Genomic DNA, 19,699 nt, shown 5'->3' with positions numbered 1-19,699 from the left:
CAGTATATCACAGTACCTTAGTAACACAATGAGCATTGATGTCCTTTGCTTTTGGGGTGCATTGTGGGATATTTTTTCCCTGATGCGCACCCTGATTACTAAACTGGACTGGATTCATTTGACTTGTCAGATGGGTTAGGATTGGGTGGGACTATGGAGCATCTTGGACCCTACTGGTTGTACAGTTAAATGCTTCAAAATGCTTTTTAAGACTTCTGGTTTCAAAAAGAAATGCATCACCATACAGAATCGGTTTTACTGCATTAGATATGGTGTTAAACACTTTGTGTGTGTGTGTGTGTGTGTACACGGTCTGATTGATTTGATAAAATTTCACAGGTTTTGATCTCTGGTGCTCACATTCTTATCTGTCTGGAGGACCTGAAGAAATTCACCAATTACTCAGGTAACACACACTCACACACAGACGTTAATTAATCTGAGCACTTCAGTTCTGATGACTTGAGTCCCACCACAAACATTAATAAACGCTACTGAGTGAGTGCATCTGGGGTGGGTGAGTGGGTGTGTGAATGGGTGAGTCGTTGAGTCAGTGGGTAAATGTGAGACAGGGTGAGTGAATAAAGGTGTGAGTGGGTAGGTAGATGAATGAGTGGGTGAATGAATGAATAAATAACTGAGTGAATGATGAATGTGACTTGTGCTGTGCAGGAGGATACTCTCCCACTCACCCAGTCATCAAGATATTTTGGGACGTGGTGGAGAATTTCAGCGACGAGGAGAAACGCATGCTGCTCATGTTTGTCACCGGCTTCTCACGTCCTCCTGTGCTGGGATTTAAAGTCAGTATACACACATACAAAACAACAAAAAGACTTGAATACAATACTGTATACATGTGTATACATGGGGAATTACATATTTAAAATGTACATACAGTGGTGAAAGTGTTGGGCCGTCGTCCTGATTTTTTTGTTTGTCAAGACTTAAATGTTTCAGATCATCAAACAAATTAAATATTAGTCAAAGATAACACAAGTAAACACAACATGCAGTCTTTAAGTGAAGGTTTTTATTATTAACAGAAAACAAAATCCGAACCTACATGGCCCTGTGTGAAAAAGTGCATGCCCCTAAACCTAATAACTGGTTGGGCCACCCTTAGCAGCAAAAACTGCAATCAAGCGTTTGCGATAACTTGCAGTGAGTCTGTCACAGCGCTGTGGGGAATTTTGGAACACTAATCTTTGCAGAATTGTTGTAATTCAGGCACATTGGAGGGTTTTTTAAGGTCATGCCACAGCATCTCTATAGGATTCAGGTCAGGACTTTGACCAGGCCTCTCCAAAGTCTTCATTTTGTTTTTCTTCAGCCATTCAGAGGTGGACATCCTGGTGTTTTTTTATATCATTGTCCTGCTGCAGAACCCAAGTTCACTTCAGCTTGAGGTCATGAACAGATGGCATGAACAGGAGTTTTTGGTAGATAGCAGAATTCATGGTTCCATTTATCACAGCAAGTCTTCCAGGTCCTAAAGGTCCTAGAGCAGCAAAACAGCCCCAGACCATCACACTACCACCACCATATTTTACTGCTGGTATGATGTTCTTTTTTCTGAAATGTAGTGCTCTTTTACACCAGATGCCTTTATGTTCTTTTTTCTCAGCAGCGATTTTTGGTCTTTGTCATTTTTGCCCAGTCTCTTTCTTATGGTTGAGTCATGAACACTGACCTTTGTCAGTGTCAATGTCAATGTCTCTAGAGATAAACGTTCCTAGCTTTCTAAAATCTTATGATAATTCTTATAATCTTATAAGTTTATGATGCACCTTGCGAAAGGAATGGAAGAAAGGAAAGGAAGGAATGAAAGAATGGAAGGAAAAGAGTGTGGTGAAGATAAAGGGTTTAATCTAATTCTAATGTTTTCTGATCACAAAGCCACTCTCTGTTCATGGTGAAGCTCTTTGTGAAATCATGGAGGAAAAGTCCTGCAAAAAATGTGTGAACTTTAACTGGCAAGAATTAGAGAGATGCTTTTTAATGAATTTGACTTTGGAGCAGACAGAGAGATAGGGACAGGGGCAGACTGGAATGGATAGTGTAGTAAAGTACAATATAAGGAGGAAATGGAAAGAAGGAAGGAAGGGAATCAAACTGTAGACATGTGCAGATTTCATTGGTCTGTGTTGATCTGCTTCAAGTCAAGTCAAGTCAAGAAGCTTTTCAGGTGATGAAAGAAATGAATCTTGGACATGAAGTAAGGAAGAAAGAATAGAGAGCGGGAAATACAGAAAAAAAATTATAAAATGAGGGAGGGAATGACAGAGAGGAAGTAAAACAGATGTAAAGCAAGCAGAGGAGGAATGAAGAGAAGGAGGGAGGAAAGGAAGGATAAAAGGGAAGTTAGGAAGGAAGGAAGGAAAGGATGAAGGAAGAAAAAAGGAATCACAGCGGTTTTATATTTGTACACAGAATTTAGATGTTACTGAAACTAAGGAAAGATCAGCTGTGAGATCTGTTGGTACTGTGCTGTTGTTTGAATCTATCATCTCCATGCTCATGTGTGTGATGTGTTGTCCTATGTGTCTCCTATTCATCTTCAGGAGCTCAACCCTGCCTTCTGTATCCATAACGGGGGGGGCGATCTGGGGCGCCTTCCCATTGCCAACACTTGCCTGAACGTTCTCAGTCTTCCCAAGTTCGACAACCAGCAGCTGATGAGGAGCAAGTTAGTCCAAGCCATCAGTTCGGTCGAGGGCTTCGAGCTCTACTGAGAGCCGGGTGGAAAGCGGTTGCCATGGTGACAAACAGGGCGGGATTTTTATTAGTAAACGTGAGCTGAAAGTAAACAGAAAGCTTGACACCTTGACAGGCTCGAACACTGAGGAAACCAGTGACACTGAGATTTGAATATTAATATTAATGAGGAAGTGACTGTACTGCTCTAAAAAAATAAAACATACTGCATAACTCACCAAAGATTTTTCCTAGGTTATTTTTCTAGCAGCGGTGCTGGACGTTCGTTGTCATAGTCTGCCTGCTCACTCGGGTGTGAAGTGGGATGAACTTATTTCCAGGGATTTCAGAACAGCGTAACAGATATTACGTCATCGGGTAGGCGCGGCCTATTTGATAATCTAACCCAGTGTTACTCATTGCCCGGCTCACGAGGCTCCTGCGGCTCGCCAAGCTTTAATATGCGGCTTGCATGGCAGTAAATAATACGATGATATGATCATGTGGTTAATATTTATTTTTCATTTAAATAACATTAAAAACAATCAGGGAAGCATAGAAAAACGAATGTGCTCTATTACAAATAATATATATTTATCTATTATTTGACTCGTCACTGACTCACTGCATTCTGCGCAATAGCCAGTTTTTGGCAGCCTGCCAGAAGCTAGTTTGTGTTTCATGCTAGTTAACAACTTGTGTTTACTGTACACACGGACTAAAAAATGGATCGATTTCTTATCAAACAATCCCGCGCACAAAATGAACAGCAACAAAGCAATGTGACAGTGACAAAAGAGGTAACTGATGGGGAGCATGTATCATCCGCAACTCGAGAGGAAGACGGAGATGGAGGTTGTGGAGAGTCCGCGCCTGCTAAAAAAGAAAGGTGCGAGTCATACAAGATGAGCATAGAAAATTTCAAGAAAAGTGGACATATGAATTTTTATTTGTCCTTCACGGATCGAACCCTTGACAGGTGCATAATAAAGAATGATTTTTAAGTAATTATTGTATTGCAATATTGTACATTGTATTTAAGCAAATAAGCTATTTAAGACTGAATAACTTGGCATACATTGCGGTGAAAGTGGCTCTCCTATTGACTTTGTCCTATCAGTGTGGCTAGCATGAAAAAAATAGTGAAGACCACTGATCTAACCCTAACTGTAGCAGCACAATAATTGTAAATCCGCCAAGGAGCTGAGTGGGAAGCAATAAAATCGTGACATGTTAATCGTCCTTGCAGTTTGCTGTTTATTCTCCATCCATTTGAAGATTGTTTCTATATAGTAATGTATAACAGTGATTTGCTCAGTCAACAATACTGTTTCTTAATGAATATATAATCATTATACAGTGATTATACGGTCAACGAAAAAATATGTGCTCCTGCACTCACCCCCATGCTTCTAAAGCTACACACAGGTGTTTTACTTAGCGAACGCTGTGCGTACACGGCACACACGCCCCCTGAGCTGAGGCTGCATCAATTTCATTTTAAGCATTAAATCCTCTAAATATACAGTCATGTTATACATTGTTTGAAAGCTTAGACTCTCAGGATTTTATTAATCCCACACACAAAACATAATATGATTTATAGCAGTCATAAAAATGTAATCAAGTTGATAGTCACCTGAACTAGGCGGCACTAGTTCAGTTTGTTTACCTTCATTTAAACTCTTCCCTCTCTTCACTGGGATAATATTTTCAAAACAAATATTTTTCATAAATCCCCAAGAGTCCAAAGAAATGGAATATCCAAGCCTTTTAATTGAAAACGCTTTGCTCGCCTCACAATAATTACGTTTCAGACCGAAAACTGTAAACAGTAGTTCACTTCCCGTCATTCTTTCGGCTCTCACTTCTCATTGGAGGCTTAGAATACTACACTTTGGTGTCAGATTTGTAGTCCAGAGTCTTAGCAATCAAACAAGCCCTCACATGAGCCAATAGGTGCCCGTAGGGCAGATATAGACAGCTTAGGAGCAAATGATGGCTCTCCATTCTATTCGGAACACCCTCCGTTTGTTTGACAGTTGTTCCCGCCAGTAGAAATTTAATGATCCGGGACCCTGATATCTCTTTAGCCAATAAGGAGACGATTCCAACGAGATACGACATGGGCCCTCTGGCAAGGAGCTCGAGAATTGCGCAGCTCGAGAATTGCGCAATGACTGTTTTCACACGGCTCTAGCTGGCACCCCCGCCAGCTAGAGCCGTGTGAAAACAGTCATTGCGCAATTCTCGAGCTTTATTGCGCAATCCTAGAGCATTCATTCTTTCATTCATTTTCTACCGCTTATCCGAACTACCTCGGGTCACGGGGAGCCTGTGCCTATCCCAGGCGTCATCGGGCATCAAGGCAGGATACACCCTGGACGGAGTGCCAACCCATCACAGGGCACACACACTCATTCACTCACGCAATCACACACTACAGACAATTTTTCCAGAGATGCCGATCAACGTACCATGCATGTCTTTGGGCCGGGGGAGGAAACCAGAGTACCCGGAGGAAACCCCCGAGGCACGGGGAGAACATGCAAACTCCACACACACAAGGCGGAAGAGGGAATCGAACCCCCAACCCTGGAGGTGTGAGGCGAACGTGCTAACCACTAAGCCACCGTGCCCCCAATCCTAGAGCACACACACAGAATTCCTGTTTTTTTTGAGCAGATACTACTGTGTAGTGGTCTAGTCAAAGGGGTTAAAAGGTTATAAGCCTTTGAAACTCTTGTTTACTCTTGTAAACAAGGTTTATTTGGGGGCAAAAAAAACAAAAACAGACATCTGTAGAAAAAAATTCATATAAAATCCATTTTTGTGTCTTTTGACTTCAAACTTTTTCTGGTGAAAGCTAAGACATGTGGCTATGACCTTGAGTTTGTCTTTAGCTCCTGACATGTGTTTACAGTAGTGTATTTTAGTCAGTTTACAGAAATAATTATTTGGGCAGAAATGAAACCCTCCATTCTAGCCTCTGTAACTCTGTTAACTTGTATCAGAAACTAGAGATTGTCTTCTTTCCAATTAGACCAGGAACACCTGTGAGTGTCAAAGTATGTGGGAGTATGTGTACCACTTTTTAGTTGGGTATGTCATTTAGGCGAAAATCATGAAATCTAAGCCGTTCGCTGAGAGGTTTTTAACCTTACATAATTACTGACGCCCCTACAGTATTCGCCCACGGTCACATGACATACACTTAACATGGCTCCTACACTAACCCTAAACCTAACCGTATTTTTTGGTTATTTGTTTTCGAAAATAGCTTAACTGAAAGATAATAAAGCACAATATATATAAAGTATAAAATCTACCTGTATGACTCTTTTGTCCTTCATTATCCATCGTAGGTATGCTCTTTTTTATGGCTTCCTTTGTGCATGACAGAGCTTTAGGTGTTATCTGCAGATGGAAGGTGGATTGTGTTCACTGACAGTGGTTTCTGGAAGTGTTCCTGTGCTCAAGTAGCGATGTCATTGACACAATCATGCTGATGAGTGATTCGTTGTCATCTAAGGGGTCGTCTAAGACCAATAAAAGTCTTCGGTCTTGTCCCTTACACACAGAGATTTCTCCAGTTTCTCTGAATCTTTTGATGATGTTCTGCACTGTAGATGATGAGATTTGCAAAGCCTTTGATACTTTAAATAAAATGTTCCAAAAGTTGTCAAATGGCAATCTTTTTACATGCTCTTTCACAGATATGAGTGTCTCTGCCTCTCTAAGACATCCCTTTTATAGCTAATCATGTTACAGACTGTTTATATCCCTAAGTGTGTGTGGGTGTCTTTTTTGTTTCCATATTTATGACTTTACCTATGTTCTTCTGAGGGCTCATTTAAGAACATAACACTTCTACTTCACTTAATAAGAAGCAGTAGAGCCAGATGAGGACGTTTCTCATTAACATCAGCAGCTCAGTGTGTTAGATGCAGGATAAAGTCATTTGAAGCACATGTTCTGATGGCATTATAACTGAGTTCAAAAGCCTTTTATTAACTACCGACCTGCTGAACACAGAGCTGTCACGTTGTATTACTTTAAAACAACACAAAAACAGTAATAATAAATTTGAAGTTTTCCAGTAAATGTGTGTGTAATAGTATTGTGGATGGATGTTGATCGTCATCGTGTGGCCAAGTTTAGGAAGTGCAGGTTACTCACACAATAGAAATATAATTTGTAGTATATTATTATTATTATTATTATTATTATTATTCGTAGTAGTTGTAGTAATAATTTATTAGTTCATTTTTTTATTTATTTACTACTACTGCTAATACTAATAATACTGCAATTAGACCAATCTTGCACAAAATCAAACACGATGAAAGAATACAAGGTGAAAAAACATTGTCAGGAAGAGTGGTTAAGGTAATAGCTTATGCTGATGATAACAATTTTAATTAATATTCACTTTGAATTAAAAGTGATAATGAGACATTTTACGAAATATGAAGAAATATCTGGCTCTAAACTGAATCAAAACAAAACAGAAGCAGTATGGATGAGCAATAGTGTTGTTCCACCCCTAGACACCCAAACCACAGAAGAGGTGAAAGTGTTAGGCTTAACAATTACAAACAGTAAATGTGCTGAACACATCTGGGAAGAGAAAGAATTTTAAATAAAAACTGAAAATGAAAACTGGAAATAGCTCATTACAAATCAAGAATTCAGTTAATTAAATCATTTGTATTATCTAAATTATTGTCTTTCCCTCTGACAATAAAATGATAAAATTAAATAAAATGTGTGTAGGTTTTATATGGATAAACAATAGAAAAGTTACAACACAAACATTTCTAGACAAACCAAAAACCTAGGAGGTCTGGGTGCTACTAAGCTGGGTAATAAATTAAACATAGCTTTTTGTAAACACGTGACAGGCAATGGAAAGAAGGACTGAATGGATAAGAGATATGAACTCATGGAGAAAGAGGATAGGAAGAGCAAGAAAAAAAACTTACCTTTTTATAAACTAGTATACAGAGATTTTATATTTAAATATAAAGACTGGTTTAAACAATCTAACAAAAGTATATACGTGAAAATAGATAAGTACGAGTATAGTGAAATATAAACATCTTACTTTAAATGAAAGTGAACAATGTATTAAAAATGTAAACTTAAAGCTAATATCTGAAAACATTAGTGATGTAATATGGCTTGTAACTGTTTGAAGACTTGCTGTGAGATGTGTAGTTAAATATAGTTGTTTATATAGTTCATTTACAAAAGAATGCCCAGTAAATTAACAGGGAACATCAAAACTTTTTTATTGTAACTTTCAACAATGTTTTAAACTCATGGTATCTTAAGTATGTAACCTAGTGAACCTGCATTAATGTATTCAATAACAGATTTAAGCACTTATGTACGTCGCTCTGGATAAGAGAGTCTGCCAAATGCTGCAAATGTAAATGATTTTAAAGAGGATGAAAAAACGTAACATCTTTTGATAAATTGTACATGATCTGCAGAAATGTGGCATAAAGTAAAAACCTAGATTTAAATCTAAATGTGAATGAAAAAAAAAAACAATAATGTTTTGTAATATATTGTAATAATTTAATTTTCAACACAAAGCTAACAAAAATGTGATGGAACTTTACTGGCTAATTTTTTGTATTGTCAATTCTAAAATTTGGAAAACCCAATGTAAAATGGTTAGTAACTAGTGCCATAATTCCTGCTAATGTACAGTAGGGTACAAATTGTGGGATAAAAACACAGAAGAACATGAACTGACAATCAAACAAATGACCTTGGACTTTATTAAAAATGTTTTGCTCATAGATGCTTGTAAATATGTGTAAATGAGTATAAGATTTTGAAGCAGATATGACAATTTGTTTTTTTTTTTGTAAATGATGTAAGTAATATTTTTGTATTCAAATGTATGATTGTAAAACACATGATGTATTTGTGAATGAGAATTTTAAAAAAGTTATTTGAAATCTTTCAATAAAGCTTGAAAAGAAAAAAAAAAGAAAAAAGCAAAACCGGCAGTAAAGCTGGTAATTGTAATTATATATTAAAATTAAGTAGCACTGATGGAATACATACGTGAAAAAAGGGGGCTTATCCTTTGTTTGTTTGTTTGTGTCTGTCATTCACGCAGAAAAGAGATTTGCACCTTGTATGAGAAAGTGGGCGGCTCTTAAAAGAGCCTTTGTGTTGATAAAGACGGCGGTGACGCGCTTTACTTGGAGCTGGTGTACTTGGTGACGGCCTTTGTGCCCTCAGACACGGCGTGCTTGGCCAACTCTCCGGGAAGCAACAGACGCACGGCAGTCTGGATCTCCCTAGAGGTGATGGTGGAGCGCTTGTTGTAATGAGCCAGACGAGAAGACTCCCCGGCGATGCGCTCAAAAATGTCGTTGACGAACGAGTTCATGATGCCCATGGCCTTAGAGGAGATACCGGTATCAGGGTGCACCTGCTTCAGCACTTTGTACACGTAGATGGCGTAACTCTCCTTCCTGGTCTTTCTGCGCTTCTTGCCGCCTTTACCTGCCGTCTTGGTCACGGCTTTCTTGGATCCCTTCTTAGGCGCGGTCTTAGCTGGTTCAGGCATGGTGTTGCTGTTCGAGTGAACTGCGAGAGAATGAGTAACCCCCACCTAGCGGCTGCTCTATTTACAGGCTGACATTGTAACTATGCACAAGAGAACAAACGTGTGTTATTGGTCATAATCTCAAAGCTCCTGACGCGGAGCGCCTCCTCCCGCTCCTCCTACACACTTACTCCTCCCCACTGTCCCCGCTGTGCTTTGTTCCCCTTCCGCCATTTTACACTGAGCTTTGTGCTTTATGACAAAAGAAAAGAGGGAAAAGATCCTGTTTCTACCACCAAACTTTACACACACTACATAAAATAAAAAGAGAGATGTATGTAAATCAAATTATATAATATATTCTACACAATGGAATTTATTATGTATATCGGATATTGCTTTATAAGACTTTTGACGTCATTTGCGTCTTTCCCCCCCCAAACACACGCGAAGTAAAGAAGAAACATCTCTTTGCGGATATTTGGGTGGCTCTTAAAAGAGCCGTTGTGTTGACGTAGGTCGGTGTTGAGCGTTTATCCGCCGAAGCCGTACAGAGTGCGTCCCTGGCGCTTCAGGGCGTACACCACATCCATGGCGGTGACGGTCTTTCTTTTGGCGTGCTCGGTGTAGGTGACGGCGTCGCGGATGACGTTCTCCAAGAAGACTTTGAGCACACCGCGAGTCTCTTCGTAGATCAGGCCGGAAATACGCTTAACACCGCCACGGCGAGCCAGACGGCGAATAGCCGGCTTGGTGATTCCCTGGATGTTATCGCGAAGGACCTTACGATGACGCTTTGCGCCCCCTTTGCCGAGTCCCTTACCGCCTTTACCTCTACCAGACATGATGCTTCTCTCTCGAAATCAAGACGCTCAATAAAATACACCACCCAGAGGCCGAATATTTATCCTCCCTCTCCTGGACCCAGTTGAGAACAGGCGAGGAGGCGGGTCTAAGACCAGCTGTCACACAATAGAACACGTTCATAAACGAAGAGAAAGCCACAGCTTTTAACTTGTGTATTTTATCATCATTTATAATTATTATAGTTGTAAGTCTTAGTAGTGACAGTAGTGGAATTTAACCCAAGGTATGCAAAGTGAGTATTTCAATAAAAATATAGAGCCAGCAATGTATGGAGGTTAGTAAAAGTACTCTGGGGTTGTAAAGCATTAAACTTCGCTGTTTAGATGTAAAACGTCCATTTGATCACGTCTGCGGCTTGAGGCCTGTGTGCTATACTCCTAGGTCCACTACTAGGAGGCCCGGTGTTCCCCGTTCGTCTGGGTACATTATAAACCGATCCCACATTTAACCCTGAGAGTAGATTACAAGCAACACAAAAAGGAATCATTCAGGAGTCATGATATCAGCTGTGAAACACAAAAAATTACACAATCTTTAAAGTTTCTAGTCTAAGAGAGCAACATTTTCTCCAATACTAATCTCATTCTAAAAGTGTCATTCAGAAGGAAAGCTCGTTGAAGTCAAAATTAAAATACCGAATGTGGGTCAAAACAAAAAGTCACTGTTCTACTGGGATTTTGGTGGCCATCATTTGAACAGCTATGTTAGAGTACATGTACATAAGTAGACACTGTTTGTTATAGATAAACAAGACAACAGCTGAACAACAGAGTCTGATACACTGTACACTCTATTGTACTGAAAGCAGAGCAGTGAAGTGTGATTCTGATATTTGTGTGTGACTGCCAGAATCTGGAACATGTAAACTGGTTATCAATCACCGTGACATGCCGTATTCAAACAAAGGGTGAAGAAAGATTCAGAATTAAAGATAGAACCAAACAATAAAAGAAAAAAGAAATCATAAGCAGTACAGAATGTACAGACATAACTGAAACATGTTGTGTGTGTATATATATACATGTTGTATATATATATATATATATATATATATATATATATATATTATATTACATGGCTACATAGTGAGCCAAAAGTTATGGTATTATTTAAAATGGCAAAAGTGGAAACCAAAATTTTATGCATGATGTAATGATGCCAGTCTTGAATCAAATCGGTTCATGTGTGTGTGCATTCTCTACAAACAGTGTGTCCAATGAATGCAGTCATTAATAAATAAATATTCACAAGAAATGTTATTTTTATGTAGTATTGAATTGATTGTTTGAATTAATATTTTGTTTGTGCTACAACTCTGGTAATAAGAATAGTGACATTTCACTGCTTTTGGTTGCCGTCTTTGTGGCTTTTCGCCGATTATCGTTATAGATAAATGCCTCCAGCTCTGACTGCGCGTGCACGATGCGCGTGCCTGTGCTTCTCCGTAGAGCGTGCGAACGTGCGTAATGCAATCTAGGAGCAGTGATTCGCCAAATCTCCCTTATTGCAGTCGCACACATTTCTTCTGATTTTATTTTGTAGTAACGAGTAACGAAGATGCTTAGTGGAAATATAACGGAGTAAAAGTAGACATTTTATCTAGGAAATGTGGTGGAGTAAAAGTGAAAGTTGACATAAACATAAATAGCGAGGTGAAGTACAGATACGTGAAAATTCTACTTAAGTACGGTAACTCTGTACTCCGTTACATTACAACACACACACACACACACACACACACACACAGGTACAATATATACACACACAAAAAAAATATACACACACACACACACACACAGGAGCAATTTTCATACTTTTGGCTATGCCACCAGAATAAAGTGAACATTTAAAAAATAAATCATGTTTTTTTTCATGCATTTGAAGAGCAGACGTTCAGCTTTAATTCAAGGGGTTGAACTAAAATATCAAGTAAAATATTCAGGAACTGCAACCATTTTCATGCACAGTTCTCCCATTTTCAGGGGCTCAAATGTAATTGGCCAAATGAATATAATCATAAATAAAATGTTCATTTTTAATATTTTGTTGAACATCCTTTGCAGGCAATGACTGCGTGAAGTCTGGAGCCCATGGACATCACCAGAGACTGGCTTTCCTTCTTTCTGATGCTTTGCCAGGCCTTAACTGCAGCTGTCTTTAGTTGATGTTTGTTCGTGGGTCTTTCTGCCTTCAGTCATCTACTACTGTTGTTTTCCGTGGACGGCCAGGCCTTTTTTATGTTGCTGAGCTCACCATTGCATTCTCTTTTTTTTTTTTTTTCTCCTCAGAATGTACCAAACTGTTGATCTGGCCACTCCTAATGTTCCTGTTATATCTCTGATGGATTTGTTTTGTTTATGAAGCCTAATGATGGCCTGTTTGACTTACATGGAGAGTGCCTTTGAAGGCATGATGTAGGTTGACAGAAACAGATTCCAAGTGCAAAATACCACACTTAGAATCAACTCCAGACCTGCTACCTGCTTAATTGATGAAGAAATAATGAAGGAATAACCTACACCTGTCCATGAAACAGCTTTTGATTCAACTGTCCAATTACATTTGGTCCCTTGAAAAAGGGGGCTGGCTACTCTCAAGAGCTGTAATTCCTAAACCCTTACTACAATTTGGATTTAAATACCCTCAAATTAAAGCTGAGAGACTTTCAGCCCACTATACCTATACAACTATAGCTTGAATATGTTTTGGTAAATACCTAAAAAACTCAACAAAAATTGTGCCTGTGTCCAAATATATATGGACCTAACTGTATATGAAATTTGTAATCTAGTTTGAAAGATTATCAGTCAAGAACTAAATGTATTGTTGCAATTTTGAAATCTCTCTTTCTGTATAAACACAAAACAAAGAATAAACACTTTATTTGCCCATGCTACTATATTTTAATTTGTAATTACAAATGAGAATAATAATAATAATAATAATAATAATAATAATAATAATAATAATAATAATACAGCCTTCTGCTTCTTCACTCAGTAAGGCTATAATCTTATTTTACCAGCTCCAGTTGGACTCTGCTTCAATAAATATTCAGATATACTAAGAGGAGATGAAGTGATCTACACGTGATCTTTGAGGACAACAACTTCATCATCAATACAACATTGTCAGTATACTGTATATTTTAGACTGTATATTTATAATCACCCACATGAGGATGAGGTTCCCCCTTAAAGTCTGGTTCCTCTCAAGGTTTCTCCCTAAGGGTGTTTTTCCTCACCAGTCACTTCAGTCACCTCAAGCTTGTTCATTAGGAATAAATACAAACACATTTAAATAGAAGTCTAATATTAACCTTGAGTTTTTGTTTTATATTAATCTCTATATAACTTTATAGTGTGTTCATGTTCTGTAAAGCTGCTTTGAGACATCATCCATTGCTAAAAGCACTATACAAATGAATGCATATTTATATATTTTCAATTACTCTTCCTTTCCCTGAACACAATATTCCTAACACTGTAAATCATTTCTCTAAAGCAGATTCACATTTGCATACATGTGTTAATCACACAAACGTTATATTAGACCTCATATCTTTAGAAGCATGAGATTATTTATATATATATATATATATATATATCTATCTATATATATATATATATATATATATATATATATATCTATATATATATATATATATACACACACACACACACACACACAAATTGAGCTTCATATGACAAACGCTGAGCTCACACACAAATAATTGAAGAACTGCTCATTTTTCAGAGATTATGTGGTGGCTCTTAAAAGAGCCTTTGTGTACGTTAGACAGAATTGAGGTTTAAGCGCGCTCTCCGCGAATACGGCGGGCCAGCTGAATGTCCTTAGGCATGATGGTCACTCTCTTGGCGTGAATGGCGCACAGGTTGGTGTCCTCGAACAGACCGACCAGGTACGCCTCGCTAGCCTCCTGCAAGGCCATGACGGCCGAGCTCTGGAAACGCAAGTCGGTCTTGAAATCCTGAGCGATTTCTCTCACCAGGCGCTGGAAGGGCAGCTTGCGGATAAGCAGCTCAGTAGACTTCTGATAACGGCGGATCTCCCTCAGAGCCACGGTGCCGGGCCTGTAACGGTGAGGCTTCTTCACGCCGCCGGTAGCCGGGGCGCTCTTGCGTGCAGCCTTGGTGGCGAGCTGCTTCCTGGGCGCTTTGCCACCAGTGGACTTACGGGCGGTCTGCTTGGTTCTTGCCATAACTTCGAGCTGTGAACTTCACGGAGAAAAAACACAATGAACGGCGCTGGCGAACGCTGTCATTTTAAGCCCTAACGCCGCCCTGTTCTCATTGGGCGGATTGAAAGCACGTCTGCCATTGGATAGAACGCGTTACGTCACCTGATGACTATTGGATCGTTCTCTGTCACGGACACAGTTCGAAACTCAAACCGCCCGCCCCTATTCTATTGGCGCGCTCAGCAGCACAGCGCTTTTGTTCTCTGTCAGCAACCTACTGCCTCTTTCGGTCATAATTAATCATCGTTATTATTACTATTATTTTTATTATTATTATTATTACGGTCATTCGTCTTTAAACATGGACAGTTATTATTAGTGTTAGATTTTAACACGTATTTGGGGAATTTCACACTCACATTATTAATAAAAAACTAGGATGAAGTTGCACTTTTTCAGTAAAAGTGGGTGGCTCTTAAAAGAGCCTTTTTGGGTGGTGAGAAACGCAGCGGTGAAAGAGTTCACTTGGTCTTGACGGCCTTCTCGGTCTTCTTGGGCAGCAGCACGGCCTGAATGTTGGGCAGTACACCTCCCTGAGCGATGGTCACTCCTCCGAGCAGTTTGTTCAGCTCCTCGTCGTTACGCACAGCGAGCTGTAGGTGGCGGGGAATGATACGGGTCTTCTTGTTGTCACGGGCGGCGTTGCCAGCCAACTCGAGGATCTCAGCGGTCAGATACTCGAGCACGGCGGCCAAGTAAACCGGAGCGCCGGCACCGACGCGCTGGGCGTAATTACCTTTACGCAGAATCCTGTGCACACGACCCACGGGGAACTGCAGCCCAGCCCTGGATGAACGAGTCTTGGCCTTAGCCCTAGTTTTACCGCCGGTTTTGCCTCTTCCGCTCATCTTGTAGTTTAGATAGGTTCTAAGAACAACACCGAAATAACAGCGCTGTTATTCTTGCACTCTTTTATATACTCAAAACGTCAACTCTCTTATTGGCTAAGACCCTTGTGATAGAAGAACCAATCCGAAACACGCCGTCGAATTCCAGCTTCAGTCAATCATTCTATGCCACACCCCTCCCACTCCCGAGACACTGTTTTTTTTTTGTGTGTGTGTGTGTGTGTGTGTGTGTGTGTGTGAGAGAGAGAGAGAGAGAGAGAGAGAGAGAGATGAAATAAAAATGTAAAACAAGACTAAATACATATCAATTTAGAGAGAAAATATTTTGTCAACTGATTTATGATCAGTAGCTTGATTATTCACTTTTATATTCAATGACTTTTCAATAACTTTTATATACTCAATTTTATATCTATAAAGCGTATATTAGTATAGAAGAGAGTAAAGACAAATGTGTGTGTGTGTGAGAGAGAAATTGATATAAAAATAAAAAAAAGACTAAATGCATATTGTAGAGAAAATATTTTGTCAACTGACTTATAATCAGTAGCTTGATTATTCACTGATTTTATATCTATATAGCATATATATTAGTATTAGAAGAGAGTAAAGACAAATCCACAGTAATTTAAAATATAAACTGTCCAATTCTCTCTAGTTGTTCATACATTTACGTGAAGGTGAATGTACAACTCTGTAGGTTCTTAAACACTCGGTACAGAATCCACTAAAGTCATCATTTTGTTTATCATGTTTATCAGAATAGGAAACAGCTGTTTAAGGGAAAATATGGGTGGCTCTTAAAAGAGCCGTTTGAGGGTTAAAAAACATAAGAAACACGTTTACTTCTTCTTGGGAGCCTTTTTGGCCTTCGCCGCTTTTGGCTTTGAGGTCTTGGGCTTTACAGCCTTTACCTTCTTGGGGGTCGCCGACTTTTTGGCCTTCTTAGGGCTCTTGGCTGCCTTCTTGGGGGTCGCCGGCTTTTTTGCCTTCTTGGGGCTTTTGGTGGCTTTCTTGGCGGCAGCGACGGGCTTCTTCGTCTTCTTGGGAGACTTCTTGGCTGCGGGTTTCTTGGCCGCTACTTTCTTGGGCTTCTTAGCCGTGGCGGGCTTTTTGGCGGCCGCCTTTGTCGCGGCTTTTTTTGCGGGTTTCTTAACTTCGGTCTGCTTCTTGTTCAGCTTGAAAGATCCAGACGCGCCGGTCCCTTTGGTCTGCACCAGAGTGCCTTTAGTAACGAGGCCCTTGACGGCGAGCTTGACGCGAGAGTTGTTCTTCTCCACGTCGTATCCGCCGGCAGCCGAAATATAGATGAAATAAAAATGTAAAACAAGACTAAATGCATATCATTTTAGAGAGAAAATATTATGTCAACTGATTTATGATCAGTAGCTTGATTATTCACTGATTTTATATCTATAAAGCATAGTATAGAAGAGAGTAAAGACAAATGTGTGTGTGAGAGAGTGCATGAAATAAAAATAAAGACTAAATGCATATCATTGTAGAGAGAAAATATTTTGTCAACTGATTTATGATCAGTAGCTTGATTATTCACTTTTATATTCAATGACTTTTCAATAACTTTTATATACTCAATTTTATATCTATAAAGCATATATATTAGTATAGAAGAGAGTGAGAGAGAGAGCATGCGTGTGTGTGTGAGTGAGAGACAGTGTGTGTGTGTGAGTGAGAGAGAGAGAGAGAGCGTGCATGTGTGTGTGTGAGAGAGAGAGAGAGAGAGAGGTTGCGCCAGACCAAGTGTGAAAGACCAGATCATGACAAAGATATCGGGAGTCGCGCACACACACACACACACACACACACACACACAGGAACAGAACAACAGCAACAAGTCTAAAATATAGCTGCAAGCAGCGATACCGGGGTCAAGCCAATCAGATGCGCTTAGAACATGTCGCTGATGAACCCTACCAAGGTTCGTAGTGATATGGCATTGCATTCGTAAAATACTGAACTTAACGTAAAAAATTCAAAATGGCCGACACACAAAATGGCTGTCCGAAAACCGTTTGGTATCGTTTGACTCAGCATGCCTCAAGGAGTCTAACAACACCTCCTTCATGATTTTAGACTCAAGTTTGCAGTAGTTATAAGCGAAAATAGCTGTTTTTAAAATCTCATGGCCACTAGGTGGCACTGTCATGAAACGTTGCATGCACCCTCAGGTCATGACTATAATGACATATACCAAGTTTCGTGTCGACACACATAAGTTTTGCAAAGATACAGCCTCACGTCTGTTTTGACGTGCTCGCAACCGTGTATGTTGCCACGGTATACGAGAATGCATTGGTCTATCAAAAAACTTTTGATAACTTTTGGTCTGGGGTGTCTCTAGATGCAACGTACCAAAGGACACGAAAATCGGACAAACGGTGTAGGAGGAGTTTGAAAAAGTAGGTTTTACAGAAAATTCAAAATGGCGGAAAGATATTCATGAGAGAAATGACGTCAAATGGTGCATTCGAATCGGCATGAGCAAAGGATCTAAAATATGCAAGAACAAGACACAAAAAGACACAGCAAGACAAGACACAAGTTTGTAGAGTCACAAACTGCTGGAACCAAATTCCTTGTGTGTGTCAACACACTTGGCCAATAAATCTGATTCTGACAAGACACAACAGACAAGAAGACAAGACACAAGAAGACAAGACACAACAAGACGTGTGTGTGTGAGTGTGTGTGTGAGAGAGATTGTGTGTGTGTGAGTGTGTTTGTGTGTGTGTGTGTGTGTCACTGTGGTGCTGGTCATTTGCACCAAACCTCATAAGTTCCCCTGAAAGCAGAAACAGAGCTCTGTGACGCTCTGGGTTTACAGGAAGACTGGTGAGAGTAGAGGACACACTGAAGAGCGCTCACCACAAGGAGAAAATAAAGTGACAGCTCAGGCGCTGTGTGTTCAAATGTTTGCCATGAACAGACAGACAGACAGAGCGAGAGAGAGAAACAGACAGAGAGAGAGAGAGAGAGAGAGAGAGAGACAGATGCCCAGACTTCTTTTTGCTGTATTCTGATTCTGAGAATTTTGTCTCTAGGCCTTACGAGTCAGCAGTTTGGACTGTTGGTGGCGCTAGAGGGTTTGAGCTAGACACAAGAAAGTTGCTAGAGTAACTTCTAAGACTGGCCTCTACATGTGTGCCAAATTGCATAACTTTCCTACGTACGGTTCTATGGGCTGCCATTGACTTCAATGGTGGAAGAGGAATAATAATAATAATAATAATAATAATAATAATAAGAAGAAGAAGAAGAAGAAGAAAACTTATGATAACAATAGTTGTTTACGCTCCTTCGGGGCTTGACCTATAAAAACAAACAAATACAAAGACACATGTAAATGGCCACCCAAAACTCGCACTGACTGGCTGTCTCTCTCTAGTATACATGTGCTTTATGCAGCCTTATCGGTGCTCATTTTCAATTACTACACACAACATTCAGGCGCTACAAATACATAAGGATCATTCACAAGGTTCTCCCGCAAGTCGACAAACACGACTTACAAGCCCAGTGCCGCTTTTTGTCTAGTTTTTACACGCCAAATCGCCCCAAATGCGCTGCAAGCCGGAGCGAGCCCCAGACGCACCGTACACTTTTGTGCTCGCTGCGCGACATTGTTGCTCGCTACGAGCTCGCGTCGGGTCTCGGGAAAAAGGACAAAGTCTCTGCTCAACAAACATCTTGCTGAAAGCTCGGGATCTTGTCTGCGGCGTCGTATTTTCGCCGAGAAACGCCGAGAGAAAACACACTTGTCACTGTGTCTCGGAAGCGCAGTCATTCAGCTACGGCCGGGTTGAGTCTACAACGTTCTCATGCTTACTTTTAAGGCCAGCCCCCCGGTAGGGAGGAGGAAGGTTTCTGTGTTACACAGCGTATAGCGTTATACTCCTTTATTCTACTATTAACTCCCACAGAGAGAGATGGCTGAAGTCGCTCCCGCTCCCGCCGCCGCGCCGGCCAAAGCGCCCAAGAAGAAGGCAGCTTCGAGGACCAAGAAAACAGGCCCTAGCGTCGGCGAGCTCATCGTCAAAGCGGTTTCCTCGTCCAAGGAGAGGAGCGGCGTGTCTCTTGCCGCCCTGAAGAAAGCTTTGGCTGCCGGCGGATACGACGTGGAGAAGAACAACTCTCGCGTCAAGCTCGCCGTCAAGGGCCTCGTTACTAAAGGCACTCTGGTGCAGACCAAAGGGACCGGCGCGTCTGGATCTTTCAAGCTGAACAAGAAGCAGACCGAAGTTAAGAAACCCGCAAAAAAAGCCGCGACAAAGGCGGCCGCCAAAAAGCCCGCCACGGCTAAGAAGCCCAAGAAAGTAGCGGCCAAGAAACCCGCAGCCAAGAAGTCTCCCAAGAAGACGAAGAAGCCCGTCGCTGCCGCCAAGAAAGCCACCAAAAGCCCCAAGAAGGCAAAAAAGCCGGCGACCCCCAAGA

At 40.5% G+C, this 19,699-nt stretch overlaps 6 protein-coding genes across 6 annotated transcripts in view; 2 read left to right on the top strand and 4 right to left on the bottom strand.

Moving 5' to 3' along the window:
- LOC132849018 (histone H2AX-like) overlaps window positions 1-19,699 on the top strand; it is a 44,168-nt gene that overhangs the window by 23,068 nt on the left and 1,401 nt on the right. The window lies entirely within an intron of this gene.
- On the bottom strand, window positions 8,840-9,343 carry LOC132849028 (histone H2B). The gene has a single exon (XM_060875196.1). It carries the CDS (start codon window positions 9,290-9,292, stop codon window positions 8,918-8,920), a length of 375 nt encoding a protein of 124 aa, XP_060731179.1. The 5' UTR covers window positions 9,293-9,343; the 3' UTR covers window positions 8,840-8,917.
- On the bottom strand, window positions 9,648-14,378 carry LOC132849035 (histone H3-like). Its single transcript, XM_060875203.1, has 3 exons — window positions 14,032-14,378; window positions 13,824-13,835; window positions 9,648-10,120 (listed from the first exon to the last, which is right to left on the bottom strand). Exons 1-3 carry the CDS (start codon window positions 14,358-14,360, stop codon window positions 9,805-9,807), a joined length of 657 nt encoding a protein of 218 aa, XP_060731186.1. The 5' UTR covers window positions 14,361-14,378; the 3' UTR covers window positions 9,648-9,804.
- On the bottom strand, window positions 14,807-15,265 carry LOC132849027 (histone H2A-like). The gene has a single exon (XM_060875195.1). It carries the CDS (start codon window positions 15,245-15,247, stop codon window positions 14,861-14,863), a length of 387 nt encoding a protein of 128 aa, XP_060731178.1. The 5' UTR covers window positions 15,248-15,265; the 3' UTR covers window positions 14,807-14,860.
- On the bottom strand, window positions 16,035-19,052 carry LOC132848078 (histone H1-like). The gene is made up of 4 exons (XM_060873581.1): window positions 18,778-19,052; window positions 18,560-18,577; window positions 18,038-18,097; window positions 16,035-16,579 (listed from the first exon to the last, which is right to left on the bottom strand). Exons 1-4 carry the CDS (start codon window positions 19,050-19,052, stop codon window positions 16,090-16,092), a joined length of 843 nt encoding a protein of 280 aa, XP_060729564.1. The 3' UTR covers window positions 16,035-16,089.
- Window positions 19,176-19,699, top strand: part of LOC132849020 (histone H1-like) — a 701-nt gene continuing 177 nt past the window's right edge. Inside the window, exon 1 of the mRNA XM_060875187.1 lies at window positions 19,176-19,699. This exon is cut by the window's right edge and continues 177 nt beyond it. Within this exon, the coding sequence (XP_060731170.1) occupies window positions 19,195-19,699 (505 nt within the window). The 5' untranslated portion in view covers window positions 19,176-19,194.

This window comes from Tachysurus vachellii, chromosome 7 (genome assembly GCF_030014155.1).
Source record: "Tachysurus vachellii isolate PV-2020 chromosome 7, HZAU_Pvac_v1, whole genome shotgun sequence".
NCBI lineage: Eukaryota > Metazoa > Chordata > Actinopteri > Siluriformes > Bagridae > Tachysurus > Tachysurus vachellii.
Note: the sequence above shows the minus strand (reverse complement) of the source record. Positions and strands in the feature narration are given on the sequence as shown.